The 13,414-nt window shown below is 34.5% G+C and overlaps 2 protein-coding genes and 1 long non-coding RNA gene across 3 annotated transcripts; 2 read left to right on the forward strand and 1 right to left on the reverse strand.

Annotated features, from left to right (window-relative positions):
• The first annotated feature begins 1,822 nt into the window (after positions 1-1,822).
• Positions 1,823-6,154, forward strand: LOC132564739 (thymidylate synthase-like). Its single transcript, XM_060229370.1, has 8 exons — positions 1,823-1,985; positions 2,094-2,221; positions 2,515-2,691; positions 3,046-3,216; positions 3,567-3,667; positions 4,204-4,278; positions 5,227-5,298; positions 5,728-6,154. The coding sequence occupies exons 1-8, from the start codon at positions 1,873-1,875 to the stop codon at positions 5,863-5,865; spliced, it is 975 nt and encodes a 324-aa protein (XP_060085353.1). The 5' UTR covers positions 1,823-1,872; the 3' UTR covers positions 5,866-6,154.
• Positions 6,155-7,374: 1,220 nt separating this feature from the next.
• LOC132564727 (uncharacterized) lies at positions 7,375-8,561 on the reverse strand. Its single transcript, XR_009554908.1, has 2 exons — positions 8,455-8,561; positions 7,375-7,532 (listed from the first exon to the last, which is right to left on the reverse strand). It is a non-coding gene; the product is annotated as an uncharacterized LOC132564727 (long non-coding RNA).
• A 119-nt stretch (positions 8,562-8,680) lies between these two features.
• On the forward strand, positions 8,681-12,966 carry LOC132564741 (thymidylate synthase-like). Its single transcript, XM_060229371.1, has 8 exons — positions 8,681-8,843; positions 8,952-9,079; positions 9,373-9,549; positions 9,904-10,074; positions 10,435-10,535; positions 11,024-11,098; positions 12,039-12,110; positions 12,540-12,966. Exons 1-8 carry the CDS (start codon positions 8,731-8,733, stop codon positions 12,675-12,677), a joined length of 975 nt encoding a protein of 324 aa, XP_060085354.1. The 5' UTR covers positions 8,681-8,730; the 3' UTR covers positions 12,678-12,966.
• Positions 12,967-13,414: the final 448 nt, after the last annotated feature.

The following is a 13,414-nucleotide window of genomic DNA, read 5'->3' on the forward strand; positions in this document are numbered from 1 at the left end:
GTGAAAATTTTGTGTTGAATTAAGTCATTTCTGGAGAGCATTCTTCAGTTTCATTGATACTCTTGTTTAATTTTTTTGTGATTAAAAAGGATTTGGAGGTATAATTATTCAATTTTAAAAATCATGATTTTGGATCTTTTTGTCAGATTTGTTAGTAAATGCAATCGAGACTGGTATTTTCTTGAATTACCAAATATACAACGGTAATAACCATATATTCAGTATTGTAGGCGATAATTGTCATTTGACCCCTGACCTTAAAATGGGTCATTTTTATGTCTAAAAGAAAAATGCCAATGTGCCATGAGATGATCCCATATTAGGGATTTATTCAAAGTACCGTCTGTTGTTATTGATAATATTTTACCGCATTGTCAGGGCTAGCTCTGGGTCAAAATTCAGTTTCGCCAAACCAAATGTTTTTTGCTATAAGCGCGCAAACAGATTCCGGAACTCGCCCTCACCCTCACCCGACGAGCCCTTAATTCCCTCATATAATAATAACAAATATGCTAATTATATAATTACATTATTTATTCACTGTTTTAACAACAATACATCAAATATAATACAGTATATGGTAAAAGAGTTTATAAACATGAAATTATTACAGGCCTTCTGCATCTCGGCAGTTTGCTGTTGTGTTGCCAAAGCAGCAGAGTGAGAGTTCTCATCTGTAAAATTGAAAATAAAATTTAGAATAGAATTGGACATTTGCAGAGAGATACAGGATTACATTGAACCTTATTTTACACCATCAAAGTATTATACTTATTACAGTAACTTCCTAAGTAATATATCTCTTAAAAACATTTCAGAGATAATAAAGACATAATCGTTAAACTAAAAGATTGTGTTTCTAATTCATGTGCCAAGCAGGCTGTAATGAGTAACTACATTGTACCATCCTCCAGGCTGTATAGTATTTCTGAATTACTTAATCTAAATTTACATAATTTTCTGTTCATAAATGATGAATAGTTGTATATACCTGATCCTTTCTCATGCTTAACCAAACACTCTTTCTTACTGCAGTCATCAGTGAAACTATTTCTAACTAATGCCTTCATACATATGTCACAAAACATGAGCTTTTGCTCTGGGTCATATTTTAGCCATGGCCTGCCAATTTTCCAACTATCTAGAAACTTTCTTGAACTACTGCCCTTGTTAGTAACCTGATCAGGGCTGTCATTTTCCTTTTCAATAGATGGTGTCTTAAAACCAAATGATGACAATCTGGGTACTTTCCCATCCCTATCACTAAAGGGGAGTTTACGTTTTCCCATTTCATCTAACGATCTATCTTAGTGAAGGGCCAAATCTGATGTGACCAAAATATGTACAAAAATATAAAACAAAATCGGCAACATAGTGTAAAAACAACAAAATTATATCTTGTGTTTCTTGCTATTTTAATAGTCGATCAAAAAGGTTAAGAAGCCTATTTCGGGCCCTTTCAAATACACTAGTTTACTAAGTTATGTCTGCAGAAATCACAAACTCATGCCCAATTAACGACATCGACACACCTAATGATCGACCTTACGTAAGCCAATTCCCGATAAAACAACATCTTTCCTTCAGCTAACTTACCTTATTGTTCACGGCAGAGGCTATCTCGGATTGAGACAATGGAGACATCATTGGATAATTGGCGATTTTCATTACAGGCGTGTTGCTGTTTAGACAGGTAAACGTTGCTGTCAAAACACAAAAAGAATTCTGATAGCTGACCTTGCCCCAGCTGCGGGAGTCAGTCAGCCGTGACCGTGTAGTACACAACGATGTCGGAGCAAAATTTACCTGTCACTCGTTACAAATAAGCTAAACGCCAGTGATTTTTCTCTATACAGTCATCGGTGACTGGAAATGTCTGTAATCGGCATTTTCGCCAATAGAAATTTGAAATCGCCAATCTCATTTCACTTTCGCCAATGGCGCCATTGGCGATCGCCAGCGCGAGCCCTGCATTGTACATCTTGGTGGGTGATTGAAATTTTGATACAGCATATCTGGTTCTGAGAAACACCTTATGTTCAGTCAGTTTCTCTGATCAATATCTGATTCTTTGAATTAATTATCTTTTACAGGCATGATGAGAAGCATTATCTTGATGCAATACAACAAATCTTGGACTATGGTACTCGTAAGACCAACAGAACAGGGATTGACACCCTTTCGATTTTTGGTATGCAGATGAGGTACAATCTGAGAGAAGGTAGGCATTCCTATCCATTCTTTGATTGTAATTCTGTCAGTGAATCAAAGAAATGTAACTTGTGTTAGAATCTGTTGACTAGCTATCATAAGCTGCTTGTCAACCAGGATTGTTCCCGACCAATAACTTACATTCTGATGTTGCATTGTACATGTGAGTGGATCTCATTATAATTGTCTTCTCCAATATGCCCATCAATGATTAAATTCATTTATAATCAGTATCAGGAACTAAGTCTACATTGACAACTTTGATTACATGTCATTGATGATTTGAATTTGTGTGTTTTGAAGATTTCCCCCTACTGACTACAAAGCGTGTGTTCTGGCGAGGAGTGGCAGAGGAGCTGATCTGGTTCATTCAGGGTTGTACTAATGCAAACAAACTGAAAGAGAAAAAAATTCACATCTGGGATGAACATGGCTCAAAAAAATTTCTCAGTAAGCTGGGACTTGGTCATCGAGAGGAAGGTATTGTGATACTATAGTACTTAAATTAACAGCCAGTACAATGAAAAGATATTTAGCAAATCAGATATAAACAGGTAGTAGAATTATTCAAATATATTTGTTAATTTTCATCTTTCTTGTGATTTTCAAATATCAAAACATACATTATTCTGTTACCAAAATAACTTTAAAACCTAACAGGTTTGCTCTCCATATCTTTACAGCTCTGATACATCATAGCAATATTACAAAGCGTTTAAACTTAAATCTGATTTACCTTGCTAGGATATGATTCTTTTTATCGAAGATTTGAATGAGACCCTTGAAGGTGTGCTTAGATTTATAATATAGACATTAGATTTTCTCTATCCTTAGGTGACCTTGGTCCTGTGTATGGTTTTCAATGGCGACACTTCGGAGCTGAGTATAAGGACATGCATACAGACTATACTGATCAAGGAGTGGACCAACTGAAAGATGTCATCTACAAAATCAAGAACCAGCCAGATGACCGACGTATCATCATGTCTGCCTGGAATCCTCCAGGTACTAAGTGTCACAAGATGTTGCTCCAGTTTAGAACATTGCTCTGTACTTTAAACCTGTCATCAGGTGGTGGGCTGTTCACCCTTTAGGTGATCTGTCAAAAATACTTTATTACATTGCACATGACGTTACCTAGGACAGGGCAAAATTGTCAGTTTTACATAGGATAGTGGATAGATTATTAGATATACCCATGAAATTAAAATATTAAGTGTTGTTTTGGAATGTATAATTTCATTTAGATTTTTTCTTTTTTTTTTTTTTTGTTAAGTTCCTGAATTTGGTTTTGTATCAGTTATAATTCATTGTTAATTTGTTTTCTTACATGTACCATACCATTTATGTTTCAGATTTACCCAAAATGGCTCTTCCTCCATGTCATGCCTTTGTCCAGTTCTTTGTTGTCAATGGTGAACTGTCCTGCCAACTGTACCAGCGATCAGCTGATATGGTCTGTACTACGTACAATAATCAATGTTAATGGCTTACTTTCTCCTTTATTTCTACTTACATGTCCCCACTGAGAAAAAGAGTATAGTATCATTTATACGTACCAACTTCGTATGGGTTTCTGAGAGAAGAAAATGAGAAACCCAAGTGTAAATACATAGGGGTCATACTATACTAACATGTTGTGATGGATAAATAATAGGACAACCTGTCAGTCATTACCAGCGTATCTAAAGGAATTTCTTTAGGTTAGGTTGCCAATTTACCATGAACCCATTTCCTAAAAATGGAAGAATAGGATATCGTCAAAATCAACTGAAAATTGCCTTCTCAACCTTTTCTCCTATTTTGTTGTATATGATCAATACAGTTTTGATTGTTTAAATACATGTGCCTCCACAGATCAAATCGCGTTGTTATTTGGTTTAAAACTTATGCATTGATATTCTCCTGATAAGTGGATAGATATCCTCTTTAATTCCTTTGGATTAAAAGACAAACACTGCCCTGATATTAGAATAATTTGTCAATTTTCAGGGTCTTGGTGTACCATTCAACATCGCCAGTTATGCTCTGTTGACCTACATGATTGCTCATGTGACTAATCTCAAGGTATGTTGCATCACAGACAACTTTACACGTGTCCAGAAGTTTGTGCAATGATCAATGCTCCTTGGCAACATCTATCTTGCACTGAATCTGTTTGTTTTTTTGGGTTTTTTTGTGTGTGTATTTATTTCGCAATGCAGGGCTGTTTAGTGTTGATGTTCTGAATAGTTGGCACTCTAATGGTTAAAATCAGCAAAAATCCCTACTGACTTTTATAATCTTCTATTATTTGAAAATTGAATTTATTGCATTCAGGTCCTAAATTCTTATCTAATAAATATCATTTTGCCAAAGTTTATATTTTAATTTAGTTTCTCTAAACATGGTCAGATGGTGGGCTATACCAATCACCCTATGTCCATCTATCCATAAAGAATTTTTGTTACTGCTCTTCCTTGGCAAGTATGGACTGGATGGATCTTTCTCGAATTTCATTTGTAGATTTCCCTTGCTCCCAGTTATGCCCATTTGATTTTGGGACTGATTAAATAATGCAAAATGGCTGACAGACGACAGTCTATGATTACAATGAAAGTTTGTTGTTGCTGTTTCTTAAGAAGCAATGGTTGGATCTTACTCACGTTTCGTATGTAGGTACCTCATGGTCCTTAGTTATACCTGTTTGATTTTGGGACGGATCAGGGGGGAAAAATGGCTGGCAGTTGACCATCTTAATTTGGCAGTTAAAGATTATTATTATTATTATAATCATCATCATTTTTTTTAAAGAACAAATAAAAATCAAATGATGCTGGGCACCAAGATCATCTGGGATCTCTTGATCATAGGGAAATCCTTGTTATAAAAATCCGTAAGATTGGTGTGATAGCCTGTCAGTTGTATTGAGGACCAACCTTTTAAGGACAGGTCAACTTTGTATAAGTTTGTATATATATATATATATATGTACTTGTTTGTTTAATACATATGACTGTGTATGTTTTTTTTCAGCCTGGTGATTTCGTACACACATTAGGAGATGCTCATGTGTATGTAAATCACATTGATCCCTTAAAAGAACAGGTAATTTATATTTCTTTTTCTATGATATTAGTACATGATTTTTCCCGAATTTTTCTTTGTGCTATTATGGTTGAACATCAACTTAGAACTCCAGGTTCTGTAGGGATACCACAAAGAATTCAATTGGTAATTTGTGTAGAAGTGACAGACAGGAATCTGGTCTGTAGGATCGAGTTATTTCAGAAATTAAGGGTCAAGTAGATATTTCACTGGGGTAGAACACTTCGTCAGAAAATATCAGAACAACATCATTCATTTTGTAAAGAACATTGGTGTATTTAAACATATTTACTTCGATTCTAAACACGTTTGTTGAATTGGTTATATGAAGCATTATTGTTACATTTAACAAATACAAGGAGAAATTCTTCAAAAATTTCATAATCCAAGATGTTGATCATTACAAACTCCACAATGGTTTCTTTTCAGCTGGCTAGAGAACCAAAGCCATTCCCAAAATTAGTGATCAAAAGACAAGTGGAAGACATTGATGATTTCAAATTTGAAGACTTTGAAATTGTGGGCTATCAACCTCACCCCAAAATTGAAATGAAAATGGCGGTGTGATTGGGACAAAGCTTTGCATGTGGAAAATGTACAATTAACAAATTTACAAGAAAGCTCATAAATATGGGAGATCTAAACTTTGAAACATGATAGAAATCATTTCTTTGTATCTTTAATTATACACAGTTGTCTCTTAATTATGTCCTGTACTAAATTTATTGTTAATCTTATATACAGCATGTATATGGTGTTCGTACCCTGTTTGTGTGATGACGTACTTTATAATGTACCTGTATATCAATGTAATACCATTTGTGTTCCTCACATTAAAGGAGATTTTTGTACTTTTTTTCTCCTGGTTGCTTTTTTTTTCAAAATCAGTACAAAGGGATCCTATGTATGGTCATCTAATGGAAAAATTTCATAGCCTATTTCTGAGAAAAAATAGTTTTTTATAAAAATTCCACATGATGGCGGTTGGCAGCAAAGTTTTGTTCATGTAAACTAGTGTTTGGAATCGGTTGAGATTTCCTGATCGATCATCAACTTTGTGTAACCGATCGATGATTGATTAAAATCGATTAATTGTTAATTGTCTGTTTTTTGGATATTATTCAAGTCTAAATACGTATTTTGTGTTATGTTTTAACAGCAATTCACGTAATAACTAAAACTGTTGTACCTACACCATCATTTTGTGTGCTTGTTATTCGTTTATTGCACAGAATACTTTTTAATACAAACAAATGTCGTTTTTTTTTCAAATAATTTTATTAATGTTGAAAATAATTTCAATGTTGAAATAATCTATTTTCATACATCACGATGATCGATTACAGATTTCTTACACGATTAATTGATCAAACATCTCAAACAAGTGATACTCAATTAACTCGATTAATCGGAACAACACTAATGTAAACTCTCTCTGTATAGAGTTATTGCCCTTTGTTAAAATTTTGTGTCATGACAAAGCTTTGCTTACATTAAAACTAGGATCATGTAACCAAATTCACGGCCAGCAACACCTTTATTACAGATTTATTGCCCATTGTGAAAATTTTGTGTTGAATTAAGTCATTTCTGGAGAGCATTCTTCAGTTTCATTGATACTCTTGTTTAATTTTTTTGTGATTAAAAAGGATTTGGAGGTATAATTATTCAATTTTAAAAATCATGATTTTGGACCTTTTTGTCAGATTTGTTAGTAAATGCAATCGAGACTGGTATTTTCTTGAATTACCAAATATACAACGGTAATAACCATATATTCAGTATTGTAGGCGATAATTGTCATTTGACCCCTGACCTTAAAATGGGTCATTTTTATGTCTAAAAGAAAAATGCCAATGTGCCATGAGATGATCCCATATTAGGGATTTATTCAAAGTACCGTCTGTTGTTATTGATAATATTTTACCGCATTGTCAGGGCTAGCTCTGGGTCAAAATTCAGTTTCGCCAAACCAAATGTTTTTTGCTAAAAGCGCGCAAACAGATTCCGGAACTCGCCCTCACCCTCACCCGACGAGCCCTTAATTCCCTCATATAATAATAACAAATATGCTAATTATATAATTACATTATTTATTCACTGTTTTAACAACAATACATCAAACATAATACAGTATATGGTAAAAGAGTTTATAAACATGAAATTATTACAGGCCTTCTGCATCTCGGCAGTTTGCTGTTGTGTTGCCAAAGCAGCAGAGTGAGAGTTCTCATCTGTAAAATTGAAAATAAAATTTAGAATAGAATTGGACATTTGCAGAGAGATACAGGATTACATTGAACCTTATTTTACACCATCAAAGTATTATACTTATTACAGTAACTTCCTAAGTAATATATCTCTTAAAAACATTTCAGAGATAATAAAGACATAATCGTTAAACTAAAAGATTGTGTTTCTAATTCATGTGCCAAGCAGGCTGTAATGAGTAACTACATTGTACCATCCTCCAGGCTGTATAGTATTTCTGAATTACTTAATCTAAATTTACATAATTTTCTGTTCATAAATGATGAATAGTTGTATATACCTGATCCTTTCTCATGCTTAACCAAACACTCTTTCTTACTGCAGTCATCAGTGAAACTATTTCTAACTAATGCCTTCATACATATGTCACAAAACATGAGCTTTTGCTCTGGGTCATATTTTAGCCATGGCCTGCCAATTTTCCAACTATCTAGAAACTTTCTTGAACTACTGCCCTTGTTAGTAACCTGATCAGGGCTGTCATTTTCCTTTTCAATAGATGGTGTCTTAAAACCAAATGATGACAATCTGGGTACTTTCCCATCCCTATCACTAAAGGGGAGTTTACGTTTTCCCATTTCATCTAACGATCTATCTTAGTGAAGGGCCAAATCTGATGTGACCAAAATATGTACAAAAATATAAAACAAAATCGGCAACATAGTGTAAAAACAACAAAATTATATCTTGTGTTTCTTGCTATTTTAATAGTCGATCAAAAAGGTTAAGAAGCCTATTTCGGGCCCTTTCAAATACACTAGTTTACTAAGTTATGTCTGCAGAAATCACAAACTCATGCCCAATTAACGACATCGACACACCTAATGATCGACCTTACGTAAGCCAATTCCCGATAAAACAACATCTTTCCTTCAGCTAACTTACCTTATTGTTCACGGCAGAGGCTATCTCGGATTGAGACAATGGAGACATCATTGGATAATTGGCGATTTTCATTACAGGCGTGTTGCTGTTTAGACAGGTAAACGTTGCTGTCAAAACACAAAAAGAGTTCTGATAGCTGACCTTGCCCCAGCTGCGGGAGTCAGTCAGCCGTGACCGTGTAGTACACAACGATGTCGGAGCAAAATTTACCTGTCACTCGTTACAAATAAGCTAAACGCCAGTGATTTTTCTCTATACAGTCATCGGTGACTGGAAATGTCTGTAATCGGCATTTTCGCCAATAGAAATTTGAAATCGCCAATCTCATTTCACTTTCGCCAATGGCGCCATTGGCGATCGCCAGCGCGAGCCCTGCATTGTACATCTTGGTGGGTGATTGAAATTTTGATACAGCATATCTGGTTCTGAGAAACACCTTATGTTCAGTCAGTTTCTCTGATCAATATCTGATTCTTTGAATTAATTATCTTTTACAGGCATGATGAGAAGCATTATCTTGATGCAATACAACAAATCTTGGACTATGGTACTCGTAAGACCAACAGAACAGGGATTGACACCCTTTCGATTTTTGGTATGCAGATGAGGTACAATCTGAGAGAAGGTAGGCATTCCTATCCATTCTTTGATTGTAATTCTGTCAGTGAATCAAAGAAATGTAACTTGTGTTAGAATCTGTTGACTAGCTATCATAAGCTGCTTGTCAACCAGGATTGTTCCCGACCAATAACTTACATTCTGATGTTGCATTGTACATGTGAGTGGATCTCATTATATGTGTCTTCTCCAATATGCCCATCAATGATTAAATTCATTTATAATCAGTATCAGGAACTAAGTCTACATTGACAACTTTGATTACATGTCATTGATGATTTGAATTTGTGTGTTTTGAAGATTTCCCCCTACTGACTACAAAGAATATGTTCTGGCAAGGAGTGGCAGAGGAGCTGATCTGGTTCATTCAGGGTTGTACTAATGCAAACAAACTGAAAGAGAAAAAAATTCACATCTGGGATGAACATGGCTCAAAAAAATTTCTCAGTAAGCTGGGACTTGGTCATCGAGAGGAAGGTATTGTGATACTATAGTACTTAAATTAACAGCCAGTACAATGAAAAGATATTTAGCAAATCAGATATAAACAGGTAGTAGAATTATTCAAATATATTTGTTAATTTTCATCTTTCTTGTGATTTTCAAATATCAAAACATACATTATTCTGTTACCAAAATAACTTTAAAACCTAACAGGTTTGCTCTCCATATCTTTACAGCCCTGATACATCATAGCAATATTACAAAGCGTTTAAACTTAAGTCTGATTTACCTTGCTAGGATATGATTCTTTTTATCAAAGATTTGAATGAGACACTTGAAGGTGTGCTTAGATTTATAATATAGACATTAGATTTTCTCTATCCTTAGGTGACCTTGGTCCTGTGTATGGTTTTCAATGGCGACACTTCGGAGCTGAGTATAAGGACATGCATACAGACTATACTGATCAAGGAGTGGACCAACTGAAAGATGTCATCTACAAAATCAAGAACCAGCCAGATGACCGACGTATTATCATGTCTGCCTGGAATCCTCCAGGTACTAAGTGTCACAAGATGTTACTGCAGTTTAGAACATTGCTCTGTACTTTAAACCTGTCATCAGGTGGTGGGCTGTTCACCCTTTAGGTGATCTGTCAAAAATACTTTATTACATTGCACATGACGTTACCTAGGACAGGGCAAAATTGTCAGTTTTACATAGGATAGTGGATAGATTATTAGATATACCCATGAAATTAAAATATTAAGTGTTTTTTGGAATGTATAATTTCATTTAGATTTTTTCTTTTTTTTTTTTTTTTGTTAAGTTCCTGAATTTGGTTTTGTATCAGTTATAATTCATTGTTAATTTGTTTTCTTACTTATTCTTACATGTACCATACCATTTATGTTTCAGATTTACCCAAAATGGCTCTTCCTCCATGTCATGCCTTTGTCCAGTTCTTTGTTGTCAATGGTGAACTGTCCTGCCAACTGTACCAGCGATCAGCTGATATGGTCTGTACTACGTACAATAATCAATGTTAATGTTAATTGCTTACTTTCTCCTTTATTTCCACTTACATGTCCCCACTGAGAAAAAGAGTATAGTATCATTTATACGTACCAACTTCGTATGGGTTTCTGAGAGAAGAAAATGAGAAACCCAAGTGTAAATACATAGGGGTCATACTATACTAACATGATGTGATGGATAAATAATAGGACAACCTGTCAGTCATTACCACCGTATCTAAAGGAATTTCTTTAGGTTAGGTTGCCAATTTACCATGAACCCATTTCCTAAAAATGGAAGAATAGGATATCGTCAAAATCAACTGAAAATTGCCTTCTCAACCTTTTCTCCTATTTTGTTGTATATGATCAATACAGTTTTGATTGTTTAAACACATGTGCCTCCACAGATCAAATCGCGTTGTTATTTGGTTTAAAACTTATGCATTGATATTCTCCTGATAAGTGGATAGATATCCTCTTTAATTCAGGGTCTTGGTGTACCATTCAACATCGCCAGTTATGCTCTGTTGACCTACATGATTGCTCATGTGACTAATCTCAAGGTATGTTGCATCACAGACAACTTTACACGTGTCCAGAAGTTTGTGCAATGATCAATGCTCCTTGGCAACATCTATCTTGCACGGAATCTGTTTGTTTTTTGGGGTTTTTTTGTGTGTGTATTTATTTCGCAATGCAGGGCTGTTTAGTGTTGATGTTCTGAATAGTTGGCACTCTAATAGTTAAAATCAGCAAAAATCCCTACTGACTTTTATAATCTTCTATAATTTGAAAATTTATTGCATTCCGGTCCTAAATTCTTATCTAATAAATATCATTTTGCCAAAGTTTATATTTTAATTTATTTTCTCTAAACATGGTCAGATGGTGGGCTATACCAATCACCCTATGTCCATCTATCCATAAAGAATTTTTGTTACTGCTCTTCCTTGGCAAGTATGGACTGGATGGATCTTTCTCGAATTTCATTTGTAGATTTCCCTTGCTCCCAGTTATGCCCATTTGATTTTGGGACTGATTAAATAATGCAAAATGGCTGACAGACGACAGTCTATGATTACAATGAAAGTTTGTTGTCACTATTTCTTAAGAAGCAATGGTTGGATCTTACTCACGTTTCGTATGTAGGTACCTCATGGTCCTTAGTTATACCTGTTTGATTTTGGGACGGATCAGGAAAAGAAAAATGGCTGGCAGTTGACCATCTTGATTTGGCAGTTAAAGATTATTATTATTATTACAATCATCATCATTTTTTTTTCAAAGAACAAATAAAAATCAAATGATGCTGGGCACCAAGATCACCTGGGATCTCTTGATCATAGGGAAATCCTTGTTATAAAAATACGTAAGATTGGTGTGATAGCCTGTTAGTTGTATTGAGGACCAACCTTTTAAGGACAGGTCAACTTTGTATAAGTTTGTATATATATATATGTACTTGTTTATTTAATACATATGACTGTGTATGTTTTTTTTCAGCCTGGTGATTTCGTACACACATTAGGAGATGCTCATGTGTATGCAAATCACATTGATCCCTTAAAAGTACAGGTAATTTATATTTCTTTTTCTATGATATTAGTACATGATTTTTCCCGAATTTTTCTTTGTGCTATTATGGTTGAACATCAACTTAGAACTCCAGGTTCTGTAGGGATACCACAAAGAATTCAATTGGTAATTTGTGTAGAAGTGACAGACAGGAATCTGGTCTGTAGGATCGAGTTATTTCAGAAATTAAGGGTCAAGTAAATATTTCACTGGGGTAGAACACTTCGTCAGAAAATATCAGAACAACATCATTCATTTTGTAAAGAACATTGGTGTATTTAAACATATTTACTTCGATTCTAAACACGTTTGTTGAATTGGTTATATGAAGCATTATTGTTACATTTAACAAATACAAGGAGAAATTCTTCAAAAATTTCATAATCCAAGATGTTGATCATTACAAACTCCACAATGGTTTCTTTTCAGCTGGCTAGAGAACCAAAGCCATTCCCAAAATTAGTGATCAAAAGACAAGTGGAAGACATCGATGATTTCAAATTTGAAGACTTTGAAATTGTGGGCTATCAACCTCACCCCAAAATTGAAATGAAAATGGCGGTGTGATTGGGACAAAGCTTTGCATGTGGAAAATGTACAATTAACAAATTTACAAGAAAGCTCATAAATATGGGAGATCTGAACTTTGAAACATGATAGAAATCATTTCTTTGTATCTTTAATTATACACAGTTGTCTGTTAATTATGTCCTGTACTAAATTTATTGTTAATCTTATATACAGCATGTATATGGTGTTCGTACCCTGTTTGTGTGATGACGTACTTTATAATGTACCTGTATATCAATGCAATACCATTTGTGTTCCTCACATTAAAGGAGATTTTTGTACTTTTTTTCTCCTGGTTGCTTTTTTTTTTTCAAAATCAGTACAAAGGGATCCTCTGTATGGTCATCTAATGGAAAAATTTCATAGCCTATTTCTGAGAAAAAATAGTTTTTTATAAAAATTCCACATGATGGCGGTTGGCAGCAAAGTTTTGGTTTTAACATTGCTAGTTCATAATTACTAAAAGTGTTTCAATAAATTTAACTTGTATAGCCCCGGAGAATGCTTAGGCAAAGGAGATACAACGTTCTATGTACAAAATGGATAACCCATTTTCACTAAAATTATATGTTAACAGAGTCATATTGGTAAAAAGGCCTTCTTTACTGTCTGACGGCAATTTATATACTGAGTACGTACAATATGTATTTTGGATGGGGGGTGGGGGACGATGAGTCGAGAAAGCATTGCTTTTGTTTTCAGCTTTTATGACAAATGATCAAGCAGTCACCTTT

This window comes from Ylistrum balloti, unplaced genomic scaffold (genome assembly GCF_031769215.1).
Source record: "Ylistrum balloti isolate Yb309-2 unplaced genomic scaffold, AGI_CSIRO_Ybal_v1 Utg372666, whole genome shotgun sequence".
NCBI lineage: Eukaryota > Metazoa > Mollusca > Bivalvia > Pectinida > Pectinidae > Ylistrum > Ylistrum balloti.